The 13,949-nt window shown below is 53.3% G+C and overlaps 2 protein-coding genes across 2 annotated transcripts; both read left to right on the top strand.

The window, feature by feature from the left end:
• Positions 1–1,105: 1,105 nt before the first annotated feature.
• On the top strand, positions 1,106–4,166 carry Gjb5 (gap junction protein beta 5). Its single transcript, XM_010645224.2, has 2 exons — positions 1,106–1,248; positions 3,134–4,166. Exon 2 carries the CDS (start codon positions 3,158–3,160, stop codon positions 3,977–3,979), a length of 822 nt encoding a protein of 273 aa, XP_010643526.1. The 5' UTR covers positions 1,106–1,248; positions 3,134–3,157; the 3' UTR covers positions 3,980–4,166.
• Positions 4,167–5,682: 1,516 nt separating this feature from the next.
• Gjb4 (gap junction protein beta 4) lies at positions 5,683–7,788 on the top strand. The gene is made up of 2 exons (XM_010645222.1): positions 5,683–5,703; positions 6,670–7,788. The coding sequence occupies exon 2, from the start codon at positions 6,988–6,990 to the stop codon at positions 7,786–7,788; it is 801 nt and encodes a 266-aa protein (XP_010643524.1). The 5' UTR covers positions 5,683–5,703; positions 6,670–6,987.
• Positions 7,789–13,949: the final 6,161 nt, after the last annotated feature.

Raw genomic sequence — 13,949 nt, 5'->3', positions numbered from 1 at the left:
TTGTCTTAAAACAGAAGCACACACGAAACGAGGTGATGCGTTTGTTGTTCAGTTGAAAATATAACCAGAGGCTCACAGCAATCTGGCCTTCTATTTCTACTGGGAGCAATGGTCACTGTTTACTGACCATCTTCTCATGACCCCTCTCATGGAGCAGGCTACAAGGAGCAGGTAAGGCTCGGTCAAGATCTGGAAAGGGTGAGATTCAAATGCAGGCTGTGAGATTCCAGATGCAGGGGTAAGGGGCCCCACTATAGAGGTGTGGGCTCCAGATGCGGGGACGCGGAACTCCAGATGCAAGGGTATAAGGCCCAAGTGCAGCGACAAGGGACCCAGAGGCAGAGGTGAGGGGCCCATATTGTGGGGTACGCGGGTGGGGTTGTAGACTCCAGGTACAAAATTGTGGACTCCAGATTCAGGGGTTTAGAGTCCAGATGCAGGGGTGTGGGGTCCAAATGTAGGGCTGTTTGACCCAAATACAACATGTGGGGCCCAGAAGCAGTGATAAGAGGCCCTGATTCAGGAGTTGGATCCAGTTGCAGAGGTGTGGGACCCAGGTGAAGGGTGTGAAGTCCGGATGTAGGGGTGTGGAGTCAAGATGCTAGCTACAAAAAAAAAAAAAAAGATGCTTAGCTACTCCACCAAATTTCAGAGGACATGGCAGGTGAGGGGGCAGGCAGGAGAAGGGCATTCTGGTGGGGCAACTGGAGAGAAAAATGCCTCTGGGCCAGAGAACAATTGGAAGGTATAGAGCTTCAAAGGCAGCTGTTGCCATGAGAATGGAGAGCCACTCAGGAGCAACCAGAGAGTGACAAGAACCCAAAAAGCAGCCCACAGAAGCCAGGGGAAAACAAAGAGATGGCAGAGAGACAGAAATCCGTTCCTCCCATACAAGCCCAGGGGTGGGAAAATAAGCAGGAGCGCAAAGCAGACTTGTGCTTCTACAGGAGAATTCCGGGATTCTGAAGTCAGCAGGCTGAGAAGAGTGAGTCTTTGGGTTTCCCCGAGCCTCAGGGGAGGCAGTCTAAGGAGGCTGGGGCTCAGCCAATGGCAGTGCAGGCCGCAGCTCCTCCTCCTCCTCCTCCCCTGCCCTGCCCCACACACCCAGGCGCTCTGCAGGCCCGGGCCCAGGAACGTGCTTCCCCGGACACCTTCCCTGCTCCTGACATGACTTCCGGCGGCTTGCTGAATTCCACAGCCAGCTGCCACAAGCGGATTCCAGGACAGCCCTGAGAAGCAGCGGTGCAGGTAAAAGCATCTGTGTCCAGATGTGCCCTGCCCCTTGCACATCTGGCAGGGGAGATTTCTCTGGTGATGAGTGGAAAGAGGTGGCCTGGATGCCCCTGGGGTCCTGCTGGTGGAGGAATGAGGAGCCCCTCTCTCCCCTCTGACTCTTCCTGCTCTCCCCAGCAAGGATAGGTGGGAGTGAGGAATTGTGTGGGACTGGGGCTGAGAGCCAGAGCCCACAAGCAGGCCAAGCCTCATCTATGGGCGGCGAGGTCCTTCCCTCCCTGCCCCAAACCGAAGGCAGGGCTAGCTGGTTGAGAGCCCCTGGGGCTAAGGGCTAGGCCTCCGCAGTGCTCCAGAGAGGCTGCCAGACCCACCCACCTGAAACAAGACTGAGCAGAGCAGCTGATGACTCAGAGAGAGGCCTGAGGCCAACTAGGGGGTGGTGGAGAGAGTCTGGGTGGGGATGGGAGACATCCCAGCCTCCCGCACTGGGATTCACCGGGAGAAGAGAGCACTTCTGCGAAACTTGAGAAAAGAGGCTCCACCCAAGACTGGGCAGTTCCTAGAGGGTGGGCCCTCTGCTGCTTACTAGCTGGGGAACAGCAAGCAGTTGATTAATCTCTCTATGCTTTATTTTCCTCATCCGTAAACAGGGAATTAAAAATCTACCCCTTGTAAGGTTGCTGTGAAGGGACAGTGTATTGAATCCGGCGCCATGCTTAGAACAGCTTCTACCAGGACGTAAACACCCAATCCATGCTGGCCGCCCCCACCGCCCTGCTTTTCAGTAGTAAAAGCACACAGGGTGAGGGGTCAGGAGGACTGTGACCTTCCACCTGGAGCGGTGCAAGGAGGGCATCTTGATCCCTTAGAGCACAGGCTCCCTGGGGTCCCCGAGTGCACAGCAAGTAAGACTGTGGTGCCTGAGTCTCAGTGAACACAGGACTTAAGGTGGGGGTCCCCAGTAAGGAAGCGGACACCCTCCCTGAATGGAACTGAATCTGCTGGCTTGTGCTCCTCCAGCCAAGTGCACCGTCAGAACTGACCAGAGCAGCACTTCCCACACCGTGTCTGGACAAGGCTGCTTTGCAAGATGATCAAAGCACTACAGGGGTTCTGTGGTCAAGAGTTCAGGCCATCCTACCTGGTTCCTTTTTTGGAGAGCCACAGAATGAATGTAGTAGCTTGGCTGGATAGTGGTACCTATTTGTGTTTGCCAACTTCTCCTGAACACAGAATCCTTGTCACAGCCCCACTGGACGGCCACTGACCTTGATTCGGGGGACTCCCACCCGAGCAGGACCCTGACTAGGTATTTACAGAGTGTTAGCCCTGGCAGAGGCTCGAGACAAAGTCCCACCTCCGCGACAGTCCCATCTCCCGAGCCAGCAAAGGATAGAGAGCGTGCTTTCCTCAGGAGGGGCTGTCTGAGGGCAGAGTGGTGCTTAGAGAGGGGAGAAGTCGCCCCAAAGCTCAGGCCCTACAGCTGAACAGAATGGGTCAGGGGTGTGACGCCCCCAGTCTTCTCTGCAGCACTCCTGTGAGGAATGGGTGGCTCCCTAGACCTAACCCTAACCCTTCATCATCATAATTAGCAATAATCATGCCTCAGATAAACCTTATCGGCTACGATACTGGACTGCACAAAGCTCTTTCACCCACTTTTATGAGTAGAGTTGGGACTTCATCACCGTGTGTTCAAATCCCAGCTCTGCACCTAATAGTGGTATAAGCTCATATTCTGCCTCTAAATCTCGGTTTTCCTCACCTGTGAAATGGGGACACTAATAAACCCAGTTCCCCAGGTGGTTGTGAGGATTAAATATGATGGCCTATTTCTAGGAAGGGCTCCAAACGAGCTTTCTTTCAACACGGGGAAATTATTTCTCTTCTTCCCCTGCAGTGGCAGCCGACACGTGGGTGCATCATGAACTGGGGGGTCTTCGAGGCGCTCCTGAATGGGGTCAACAAGTACTCCACTGCCTTTGGGCGCATCTGGCTGTCTTTGGTTTTCATCTTCCGCGTGCTGGTGTACTTGGTGACAGCTGAGCGTGTGTGGAGTGACGACCACAAGGATTTTGACTGTAACACCCGCCAGCCCGGCTGCTCCAATGTCTGCTTTGACCAGTTCTTCCCCGTGTCCCACGTGCGCCTCTGGGCCCTGCAGCTCATCCTGGTCACGTGCCCCTCGCTGCTCGTGGTCATGCACGTGGCCTACCGCAAAGCTCAGGAGAAGAAGCATCGAGAGATGGCTGGGGAGGGTGGTGGGCGCCTCTACCCAGACCCTGGCAAGAAGCGGGGCGGGCTCTGGTGGACGTACGTCTGCAGCCTAGTCTTTAAGGCCGGCATAGATGTCACCTTCCTCTATGTGTTCCACTCCTTCTACCCCAAGTACACCCTCCCTCCTGTGGTCAAGTGCCACTTGGCTCCCTGTCCCAACACAGTGGACTGCTTCATCTCCAAGCCCTCGGAAAAGAACATCTTCACTCTGTTCATGGTGGTCACAGCCGCCGTCTGCATCCTGCTCAACCTCGTGGAGCTATCCTACCTAGTGAGCAAGCGGTGTCGGGAGTGCCTGGCAGCAAGGAGAGCCCAGGCCACAACCACAGGGCATTACCCAAACTCTGTCACTGCTTCCTGCAAACAGAACGACCTCCTCTCAGGGGACCTCATCTCTCTGGGCTCTGACACTCACCCGCCTCTCGAGCCAGACTGCCCCCGGGACTATGTGAAGAAAACTGTCGTGTGAGGGGCTGCCTGGCTGGACCCGTCGGGTGGGCCTGGCCTGGGAGGCTCTGGCTTCTCTCACAGGTGCAGTCCTGGGGGTGGAGGAGCTATGGAGTGAGTTGGAGGCAGGCTAAAGGGAGGGTTTAGACGGCATGGGGTCCGGTTCCTATTTCTCAACTCCCAACTCCTGGCCCCAGTGTGGGACCTAAATTACAAGCCCTTGCTAAATGGCAAAGGGCCTAGGAGACAGTGTCCTGAACCCCTCCCATTGTAGCCACAGCCCCGACCTTTGTTTCTGCCCGGGCCTAAGAATGTAAGTCACTCTTGTATTGTTTGAAGTCCGGATCTGAATCTACCTGTAAATTAGAGACTCCAGACACGGAGCCCAAGCTAATTGACAAAACGGGGTGGTGGTAAGGAGCAGTTTATTCAGAGAACAAATGGGCAACCACCTTTGAAGTGAGGCCCACCATCAGGGCTTAATAAAGGTCAATGCATTCACTGACTCCAGGTGCCCTTTGCCATTTGTGATTCCCCATTCTGTCACTGTGTGTGCATCTCTCTGCCCTTGCAAAAGACCACACTTGATTAAGCCAGATGAGGCGCCCTCCTCCAACAGGGGTGCCCCAGCACCCCAGGAGACCATGCCACTTGCTCATGCTCAAGGCTAGGCCTTAGCCCCTCGTGCAAGCTTAGGCATACGGGATGGCTCCAAAAGGAATGGAGCATGCTACACAGGAAGTACATGGCCTGGAGTCAGCATGGCTGCATTCAAACCCAAGCACCCCTGAACTCTGGAAAAGTAACTCCCTCTTCTCTCCAAATGCATTAGAAATGCCTAACCTGTGGGGCCACTGTGAGGAATGATGAGCTCATGGCTGTGAATAGGATTAGCCAGCTGTAAAAGATCACATAAATGCTAATCACTGCTACTACGAAGTGAGGCAAAAGAGCTGCTCCCTGGCTGCACATTAACCTTTGCCATCTCAGCCAAACACAGGCCCAGACCCCTCTTGTAGCCCTTGCTGGGTCACCCTCAGCTTTCCTGGAAGCCTCCAGAAGCACAGAGGCCTAGGCCCACGAGGAGGGAGAGCAACACTATGCCTGGGCCCATGCCAGCTGAAGCTTCCACACTGCCAACTCGCATTCCTTGTCTCCAGCAGGGCAGCAGGTGCCTGGTCCAGACAAGCTGTAGTCAGCCCCTCTCGTCCCATATTCAACCTAAGAGCAGCCCAAGCTCTAGTGGGCAGAAATATCCCCACTGGGGTAGGACACTGTCCTGGACTAAATCAAGTTTGTTACTTTCCATAGATATCAGTTGCTCAGGACCCCAGAAACAGGCTTCCGGGGGAAAGGGCAGAAAAACAGCCTAGGGACAACAGGGCAAGGCAGTGAAGCATCAGGAAAGGGGTCAATGCCGCCAGTGCTGTCCTGGCCTAGACACAGGACACCACACTTTGGCCCACCTCTCTGAGTTCTCACCCACATACCTGCCAGCCAAGCCAAGCCAGAGAGGAAGCGTGGGCCAGCAGAGAAGAGCTGCAGGTGTTTGCTCTGAATATTTCCCTGGGGAAGTCCGCCCGCCCAGCCTGCCCTGCCCACGAACCCTACCACTCTTGCTTGGCTCATTGGCTCAGAAAGTCCCACCCTACCAGGGAGAAAGAACAAAAGCTACCTCCAGGAGGCCCTCGGGCAGGCAGACAGCCCAGGGACAGGAGAGTGAACTGGATCCACGAGAAGGGAGAGGTGAGGACCAAACAGGACCGGAGAAAGGGCTGGGAAGAAGGGACCCGCAGGGCTGAAATATCCAAGGGATCTCAGGCTGTGGGGCAGGCTTCAGGGAGGGAGGGCAGAAGGGACAGGGGCTTAGGGAGCCTCAGGGAGCCCCAAGGAAGGGAGAGAATGTCCTGCCAGACAGTGAGGGAGATAGAGTTCAGGATCTGCTGAGTGTTCCCCGGGCCAGGCCCAGAGCTGGGTCCTGGGGAAACAGATAAGATGAGGTGTAGAGTAAGCCCCCAGCGGCTGGCAGTCTGGCAAGGAAAACAGGAAGACAGAGTGCTCAGCTTGTGTCCTGGGGGGGTACAGTGTCTGAAGAGGCTGGGAGCTGAGTCAGGGATAAGGGGGGAAGGCTTGGGACAGAAAAGACAGGGACTCCTAATAAGGGACTGTGGGGGTGAGGGTGTAGGACAGAGACCTGAATGAAAATAATGGGAAACATGGCTAGCACACAGCCACTAAGCAAACAGGGAAGGAGGTGTCCCTGAGACAGAAAGGCAAAGGTGAGGCACTGACCATGCCAGAATCTAGTCTCTGTCCCTTACCCTGGCCCTCCCGAAGATAGTATAGTTGGAATTCCAGAGGAGCCACTGGTCAGCCTTTCAGCCCCAGCTCCAGCTCAGCGGCACAGCCAGGACCATGCCAAGCCACCATGATTCCAAAGTGCCACTGTTTAGTTGGGAAGGGAATATCTGGGAAGCCTCCTGGAGCCAGAGAAGAGGGATGGAGACTGTTCTAGGACCTACCAGGGCTGATGTGAATGTGCCAAGCCCAAGGTCTGGCTCCTGTGGCATTCAGTGAAAGTTTGATGGGTTTGGTAGCCGTCGGGAGAGCTGATGGGATCGTCCAGTCTCTTTAGGCTGAAACATATGGTAAAGACACTGGCTGGTAGGGCCGTGCAGCATGAGATCTTCACTTGTATTTATTACTTTCTAGAATAAAGTAGACCCTGATTTTGGAACCTGAAGACCAAGGTTCAAGACCAGCTCTGCTGCTTCTAGCTGTGGGGCCTTGGGCGGACGGCCCTGGGCCTTAGCTTATTTTCCTGTGAAATGGAAATGATGGCAATCCCTCCCTGTGCAGGTCATTACAAGTGAGGATATAATGACCCAGGGGTTGTAAAACGATTTTATCAACCACACCATCATTAAGGGCGCCCATTTCCAGGTTCTTCCAGGCCTCCAGGCTCCCAAGGCCTGAGTGGGTGGCACTCGGGTAGACGCATCTCCGCGAGAGGCCGAGGACACAGCCAGCATGAACTGGACATTTCTGCAGGGCCTCCTGAGTGGGGTGAACAAGTACTCCACAGCGCTGGGCCGCATCTGGCTGTCGGTGGTGTTCATCTTCCGCGTGCTGGTGTACGTGGTGGCTGCCGAGGACGTGTGGGACGACGAGCAGAAGGACTTCGTCTGCAACACCCGCCAGCCAGGCTGCCCCAATGTCTGCTACGACCACTTCTTCCCTGTGTCCCACGTGCGCCTCTGGGCCCTGCAGCTCATCCTGGTCACGTGCCCCTCGCTGCTCGTGGTCATGCACGTGGCCTATCGCGAGGAGCGGGAGCGGAGGCACCGCGAGAAACACGGACCCAATGCCCCATCCCTGTACAACAACCTGAATAAGAAGCGGGGCGGGCTCTGGTGGACATACTTGCTGAGCCTAATCTTCAAGGCTGCCGTGGACTCGGCCTTCCTCTACATCTTTCATCGCCTCTATGAGAATTACAACATGCCACGCGTGGTGGCCTGCAGTGTAGACCCTTGTCCCCATATTGTGGACTGTTACATCTCCAGGCCCACAGAGAAGAAGATCTTCACCTACTTCATGGTGGGCACAGCTGCCATCTGCATTCTGCTCAACCTCAGTGAGGTCACCTACCTAGTGGGCAAGAGGTGCATGGAGATCCTGGGTCCCAGAGGCCGGAAGTCTCGGCACCGGCATCACCTGCCTGACACGTGCCCACCCTATGTGATCTCCCAGGAAAGGCACCCCCAGGATGGGAACTCTGTCCTAACGAAGGCTGGGTCGGCCCTCATGGACGAAAGTGGGTATCCATAACCTGCAAAGCGGCAGGTAGGGTCCCCAGGTCCCTGTCTGTTCTCTGAGAAAAACAGGCAAGGGTAGTGGCAGGTGGGGAGAGTGTCGATGGAGCCTCAGGAAGCCCCGCCCTGAAGCCAGTGTGCAGCGGGAGGGGCACAGGTCAGCTCCTGGGTCCTGAGTCTCAGGAGACTTAATGATTTTGTATGTGGCAACAGGGTACACAAAACTCCAATAAACATGATTTTCCCAGGACTTTGTAGACCAGGTGGGCAGTGCTGAGAAGGGAAGCAAGTGGTTCAGATGGACCTCAAGAAGGAAGCCAAGACTATTCTTTGGGCACCTGAGCCCCAAAACCCAGACCTACCTACCACCCCCATGCACATATACACCCCAGGACACAGAGGGAAATGTCCAGAGATGGGGGTGCACCCAGCGCCTCACAGCTCTGCAAGCCAAGGGAGGAGGAGGAGACACCAGGATACTGCCCAGCAGGTCCCATGTCTCAGGAAGTGCCTGCCAGGTGCCTTCCTGACTGTGCCCAGCACAGACCTTAGGGAGGGGAGTCCCTCTGATGGTGGGACGGGGTGGCACTGAGAGCAAGTCCAGATGGGCTTCTAGGAGACATGTCGTGGGCCCTCACATCTGTGAATTTCCCTTTTTTTTTTTTTTGCCAATATATATTCCTGGGTGACTTCATCCTCCCCCCACCCCCACCCCTACCACCATCCAGGACTTGATGATACCTCCAGGCTGGGCCCGCCTCTCTCTGGCCATCTCACTCAGCAAATCCAAACTGACACCATGGCATTACCCTAAGCCTTGTGACCTCAAACACACTCCCCAGCCCATGTGGGCGTTGCCATCTCCCAGACTGCTCCAGGCTTCCCTGCCGTCCTCAGCCCCTCCCCTCACACTGGTCCCAACCCTGCACCCGTGCCCCTGACTGCAACCTCTACATGCCTCCCGAGTCCCCTCTTGCCCACCCCACAGCCTTCCTTCCCTCCTCTCACTAGGCCTCTCTGATGCCCCTCTGCTGCAGGATGAATTGATGAGTCTGTTCCTGAATCTAACCACATAACTCCTCCTGCTATAAAAATTCTACCACCTCCCTGGCCTCCCAACCTCATCCCTGCTTCCTCCTTCCTTTTTACTCATCAATAACTCCACAGGGCTGGCAATTCCCCAGGCAGACATGCCTCATGCTCTGACATGCCTCATGCCTTTGTCATGCTGTTCCCTCTCTGAATGCAACGGCCCACCCACCTCCCCTGTGTCCTGTCCTCAAACCCCAAGGAAAACCTTCACTTCCCCCCATATCCCAGCCTAGTTTGTGCCTCTCTTCCACCACTCTCCCCACACTGGAGTGGCTGGTTCCTCCGAGTGTCTCCCCCTTAGCCTGTGAGCCCTTCAAGGTCAGGATGCTGAGTCACCAGGTCCTGTAGGCTTCCAATAAATGTTTGTGAAGTGAGTAAATGGGCTGGGAGCTGCTTGGGGAAGGACTGAGGCTTGTTTATCTAAGTCTCCCCCGTACTTAGCCTAGCCAGGAGGTCAGCAAATTGGGAGGTTTTTTTTTGTTCATCTGTTTGTCTCTTGTTTTGTTTTGTATTGGAGTGGTGTAGTGCAGTGTTGGTGTTGTTAACTTCAGCCTAAAGCTCTCCGGTACGAGTTAGAGATCTTGCACATAGAAAAGGAAAGGGGCCCTCCAGGGCCACTGGATAGGCTCCATGTCTACTCTTAGGTGTGGGACAAGACCAGAGTCACCCAGGTTTCTCAGAAGTTGAGCCAGGGGCAGGGATTTTGCACATATGAAGGAAAGAGCAGAAGCAGGACAGGGAGGGGCTGAGCTGGACTAGCTGTGCACTCAGGGAATTGTAGCTTGACCTGATTCATGGGAGTGGTGGGGATGTGGATCATGAATCCCACCAGAGCTGTCCCACCTCTAGAGGCCAGGGCACGAAGCTCCTGACCTCCCCTATCAGTCAGTCCAGTGGGTCAAACCAACCCAATGGCAGGAGGGACGGCAGGAAGGCTTCATTTCTCCAGGGTCAGCTATAATCCATGAGCAGCTAATATTCACAGCAACTAGGGAATGCATGTCCCTAGTAAAGGGGATGAGGGTAGGACACCAATACTACCTACTAAACTCCTGACCCCAGGAGACAAGGGTGGCTCCCATTTCCCCAGACCCGAGCTGTGACCACCAAGCCCAGGGTAGCACTCTGAACTGAATCAGCTGGCCCTGCACTGCTCAGACAAAGGTAGCTCCCAAGTCTGGGCCAGGGAATCAGCCGTGACCAATTCCTCCTGAGTGTCTAGAAGCCCATTCCAGGGGCTGCTGCTGGGTCCAGCATATATTGAGTTCATCTCAGGACCTGGCCACCCCCCTGATGTCCTCCCCATGATTACCCTTCCCAGAGGTCTGGAGTCCTGAGGCATGAGCTAGCTCATCAGACCTGAGCCATCAGACCAGCCTGAGCCCTCTAGAGGGGGCTGAGACTAAAACTATAGGCAGCACTTCAGCCATTGGACTACCTCATCCTCAGTCCCCCACACTCTTAAGCTCCCCACAACTCTCACAACCACTAAGACCCCTACACCTTCCCTTTCCCGAAAAATCCCCACTTGTTCCTGCCTCTGGCATCTTCCCCTTCCACCTTCTTTCTTGCTCCCATTGCCGCCAGCAACTTCTCCTTCTTTCAAGACTGAGCCCATGGTCAAAGGTCTTCTGTTGCTTTCCAAGGGCCTAGAAGGTGATGAGGTCTACCTGAGTTTCGCCCTATCCTTTCCATTCCATTATCTTCTCTTCCACTGCAATGGTCCTATCGAACACTCCCTGGATCTTGTCATCACCCACAACTGCTCCACCTCTAGAGCCTTCCATTGGATTCAGCCCAACAAATACTGACTGCTTACTTTTATGTGAAAGCTCCTTGTTGAATCCTGGGAATAATCAGACAAGTCACAGTCTCTGATCTCAGGGAGCATCCAGTCTAGGGAAGAAGACAACTACCACATTTGTGACCTACTAGAGAGGTCCGGGGTGCTAGGAGAGAAAGGAAGGAGGATCTGGCATCTAGGAGAGGGCTCCTTGTGACTTCTTACACTGTTACCTGAAGAAACAGGACAGTTTGCCAAGTGAACAGGGTAGGATTCCAGGCAAAGGGACAGCATACGCAAAGGAAGAGCAAGTCTAATGCCAAAGACTGAAAAAACTCAAGATGGTTGAGTTGGGGCCAGTGGTTAGGAGTCAGGCTGAAGCGGGCAGTGCTTTCTTTGTAAATCAGTGATGTTGAGCTTTATCCTAAAGACAACGACAAGGCCCTGGAGAGATGTAGCAGATCCCTGGTGCAGTGTAGAGGAACCAGGGCAGTGCTACCTGTTTGGAATCTGATGCAATAACCTGAACAGAAACAATAATCGCCTGAACTAGGCAGGGCATGTGCAATGGCAATGGAAAGAAGTTGCTGGATTTAAGAAATGGGTACATTGTAGAATCAGAAAGGTTTGGTGATTTGACTCAGTTTGCAGATCAAGTACAGGGAGGAATCAAAGTAACATCCAGAAGCCGGGCATGTTGGCACACACCTGTAATCCCAGCACTTGGGAGGCTGAGGCAGGAGGATCGCTGTGAGTTCAAGACCAGCCTGGGCTACATGGTGAGTTTCAGGTCAGTCTCAACTATGTAGTGAGACCCTGCCTCAAAAAAAAAAAAAAGTAACACCCAACACCCAGGTTTCTGGCTCCAGGTATGGGACAGGAGCCTCAGTGGAGAAGTAGTTTTGAGGGAAAACAATGACTTCAGTTTCAGACTTAGGGAATTTGAGATATAAACAAGATATCCTGGTAATTCCATCTCCTTCATCTTAGCCGTTGGCTCATTGTCTTTCTCTATACTCCTACACTTATTATCACACCTACACCCTGGTCTCTCAATTTCCTGACTTCCTGGCTTCCAACAAGTTTTTTTTTCCACCCATCAAACCCTCCCACATGCACTGTTCCACCTAGACCTTGTCTATGCCAAGAGGCGTGCTATTGCCTGTCAATACAGCTCACTCATCCTACTTCCTGCTCCAGCAACCCTCTGTCCAACCCACTGACCCACCACTATTTCACTCCCCACTGCCAATTTCTTGGTCTCCATCTCTCTTTTGCACCTCAGGCCCCACAGGTCCCCAGATAATCATCACCTGTTGAACATGTCCCACTCCCTCGCCTTTGTGTGCCTTTCCAGAACTCAGCTGGCAGGACCCTGTCCATGTGATAACTGTTCCTGAGTATCTAATTTTCTTTGTGTGTATCGAAGATCAAACTCAGGACCTTTTGCTTGCGAGGCAGGCACGGTACCACAGAGCTAAATCCCCAGCCCTGAGTATCTAAAGAACAGTACTGACATATTCGGTTTAAACTTCTGACCACAAAGTTCAACTGGGCACTCAGCATCTCTAAGAAATTTTACATTTTATTTGACTTTCACCAGATTCTCCAAGATGACCATGTCACACCTTCGCCTTCTTCCTCAAACCTCCAGTCCACATTCTCCCAATCATCCATTTCAGCTGAAAACCAGGCACCAAGTGCCCCTGGCAAAAGAAGCAATAAGCCAGGGCCAGCTCAGCACCCCCATCACCACATCCGCCACCTTCCTAGCACATCTGCCTTCTCCCCTCTGGCATGGATGAAAGTACCCCTGCCCCTGGCACACAGCTCCCTCAGACACCAGAGCCCTTCCCTCTCACTTACTCCAGACTGTGCTCCACAGCTGGCAGAGCTCTCTCCTGCCTCACAGTGTCCCTCTCTGCAAATACGCTGCAATATTTTCATCTCTTTCCTTTTTAAATTCTCTCTTGATATTTTCATTCCATTTACAAAAGTCACAGTCTTCTAATATCTGTCTATGCTTGTCTCTATGTCTCCTTCACTCCAGCCCAGTCAGTGGCCTCCAGGTTGCCAAGCCAATGGTCAGTCCTTGCACCTTATCTTACTCCCTCAGCATCTGGCCACTAAGAGTTCTTTCTCAGCCTTCCCCACCTTGGAAGATGACATCTCCACCACTCAACTGCTCCGTTCAAAAACCTAGGAGTCTCTTCCCTTACAATTCCATCTACACCATTAGCAGGTCATGTCGGCTATAGCTGCAAAATACATTCAAAACCCAATCATCTCTACCATCTCCAAGTGCTACAATCCCAGGCCCAACCACATCATTTCAGCACCTGGATATCTGCAACAACTCATCTCCCTGCCTCCGCTCTGGCTTGCTCTCTTAAAATTCCTCTTCCACAGATCAGCTCGAAAGATCTTCCTAGCATGTAAATCAGATCAATCAAGGCACTCCCTTGCTGAATACCCTCCGAGCCACTTTCCATCACAGCCAGAGAAATTAAAATAAACCAAAGGCAAGCCCTATCGCCTTCCCCTCCCAGCCTCATTCCACCCACACTGGCCTCTCCCATCTCGGTATTCTCAAAACTCCTCTGCTGGCAACCATCCCTTCCCCAGAGCTTCACACACCTGCCTCCTCGGCATTCACATCTCCACTCAGACTTCTCTGCAGAGATCCACCCTCCCCAGAAGCACACACCACAGGGTCACTCTCTATCACATGACCTCGTTTTATCTCTCATGCAGCATTTAGTAGCCTGGGAACTTTTCTTGTTGAGATGTTTAGTTTCTTTATGCGTCCCCTGAGATGAGCTCCTTGAGACTCTGTCGTGTTCACCCCCTGGCCCCGACCCTCCAGCACCTAGAAGTCTCCACACATAGTAGGCACTAAATTAAAATGGGTCGGCTGACTGACCGGCACCCAGCAGACTCCCGAGGGAAAGGACTGGCCAGGAGATATGGACTTGGAAGTCATCAAATGCCTAAATACAAGACAAGATGATACCCCAATATTACCCCTCGGGGAAGGAGGGTTTGTCTTATAATCAAGTACTTACGAAGTCTCTGGCATTATGGGGCATGCTCTCAATTATTGCATTTTGAACAACAAAATGCTCTTTGGAGGAAACTCATTAGCCTCAATAACCTCAATCAATGAAGTTTGAGATTTTCATAGAGGTCACTTGACAGAATCAGAAAAAAATGGAGGCAGAGATATTTCACATAGATTTAATCATTATTCCTGAGGCTAGGACTTTACAATTAGAAGTATTATCTCTGTAAGCAAGCTCCCT

This window comes from Fukomys damarensis, unplaced genomic scaffold, assembly GCF_012274545.1.
Source record: "Fukomys damarensis isolate Sample0158 unplaced genomic scaffold, DMR_v1.0_HiC HiC_scaffold_23, whole genome shotgun sequence".
NCBI lineage: Eukaryota > Metazoa > Chordata > Mammalia > Rodentia > Bathyergidae > Fukomys > Fukomys damarensis.
The sequence above is the reverse complement of the archived record's forward strand: the minus strand, read 5'-3'. Positions and strand labels throughout refer to the sequence as shown.

Coding starts and splice junctions, on each gene's coding strand:
- Gjb5 (XM_010645224.2), top strand. CDS start 3,158: ATGAACTGGGGGGTCTTCGAGGCGCTCCTGAATGGGGTCAACAAGTAC.
- Gjb4 (XM_010645222.1), top strand. CDS start 6,988: ATGAACTGGACATTTCTGCAGGGCCTCCTGAGTGGGGTGAACAAGTAC.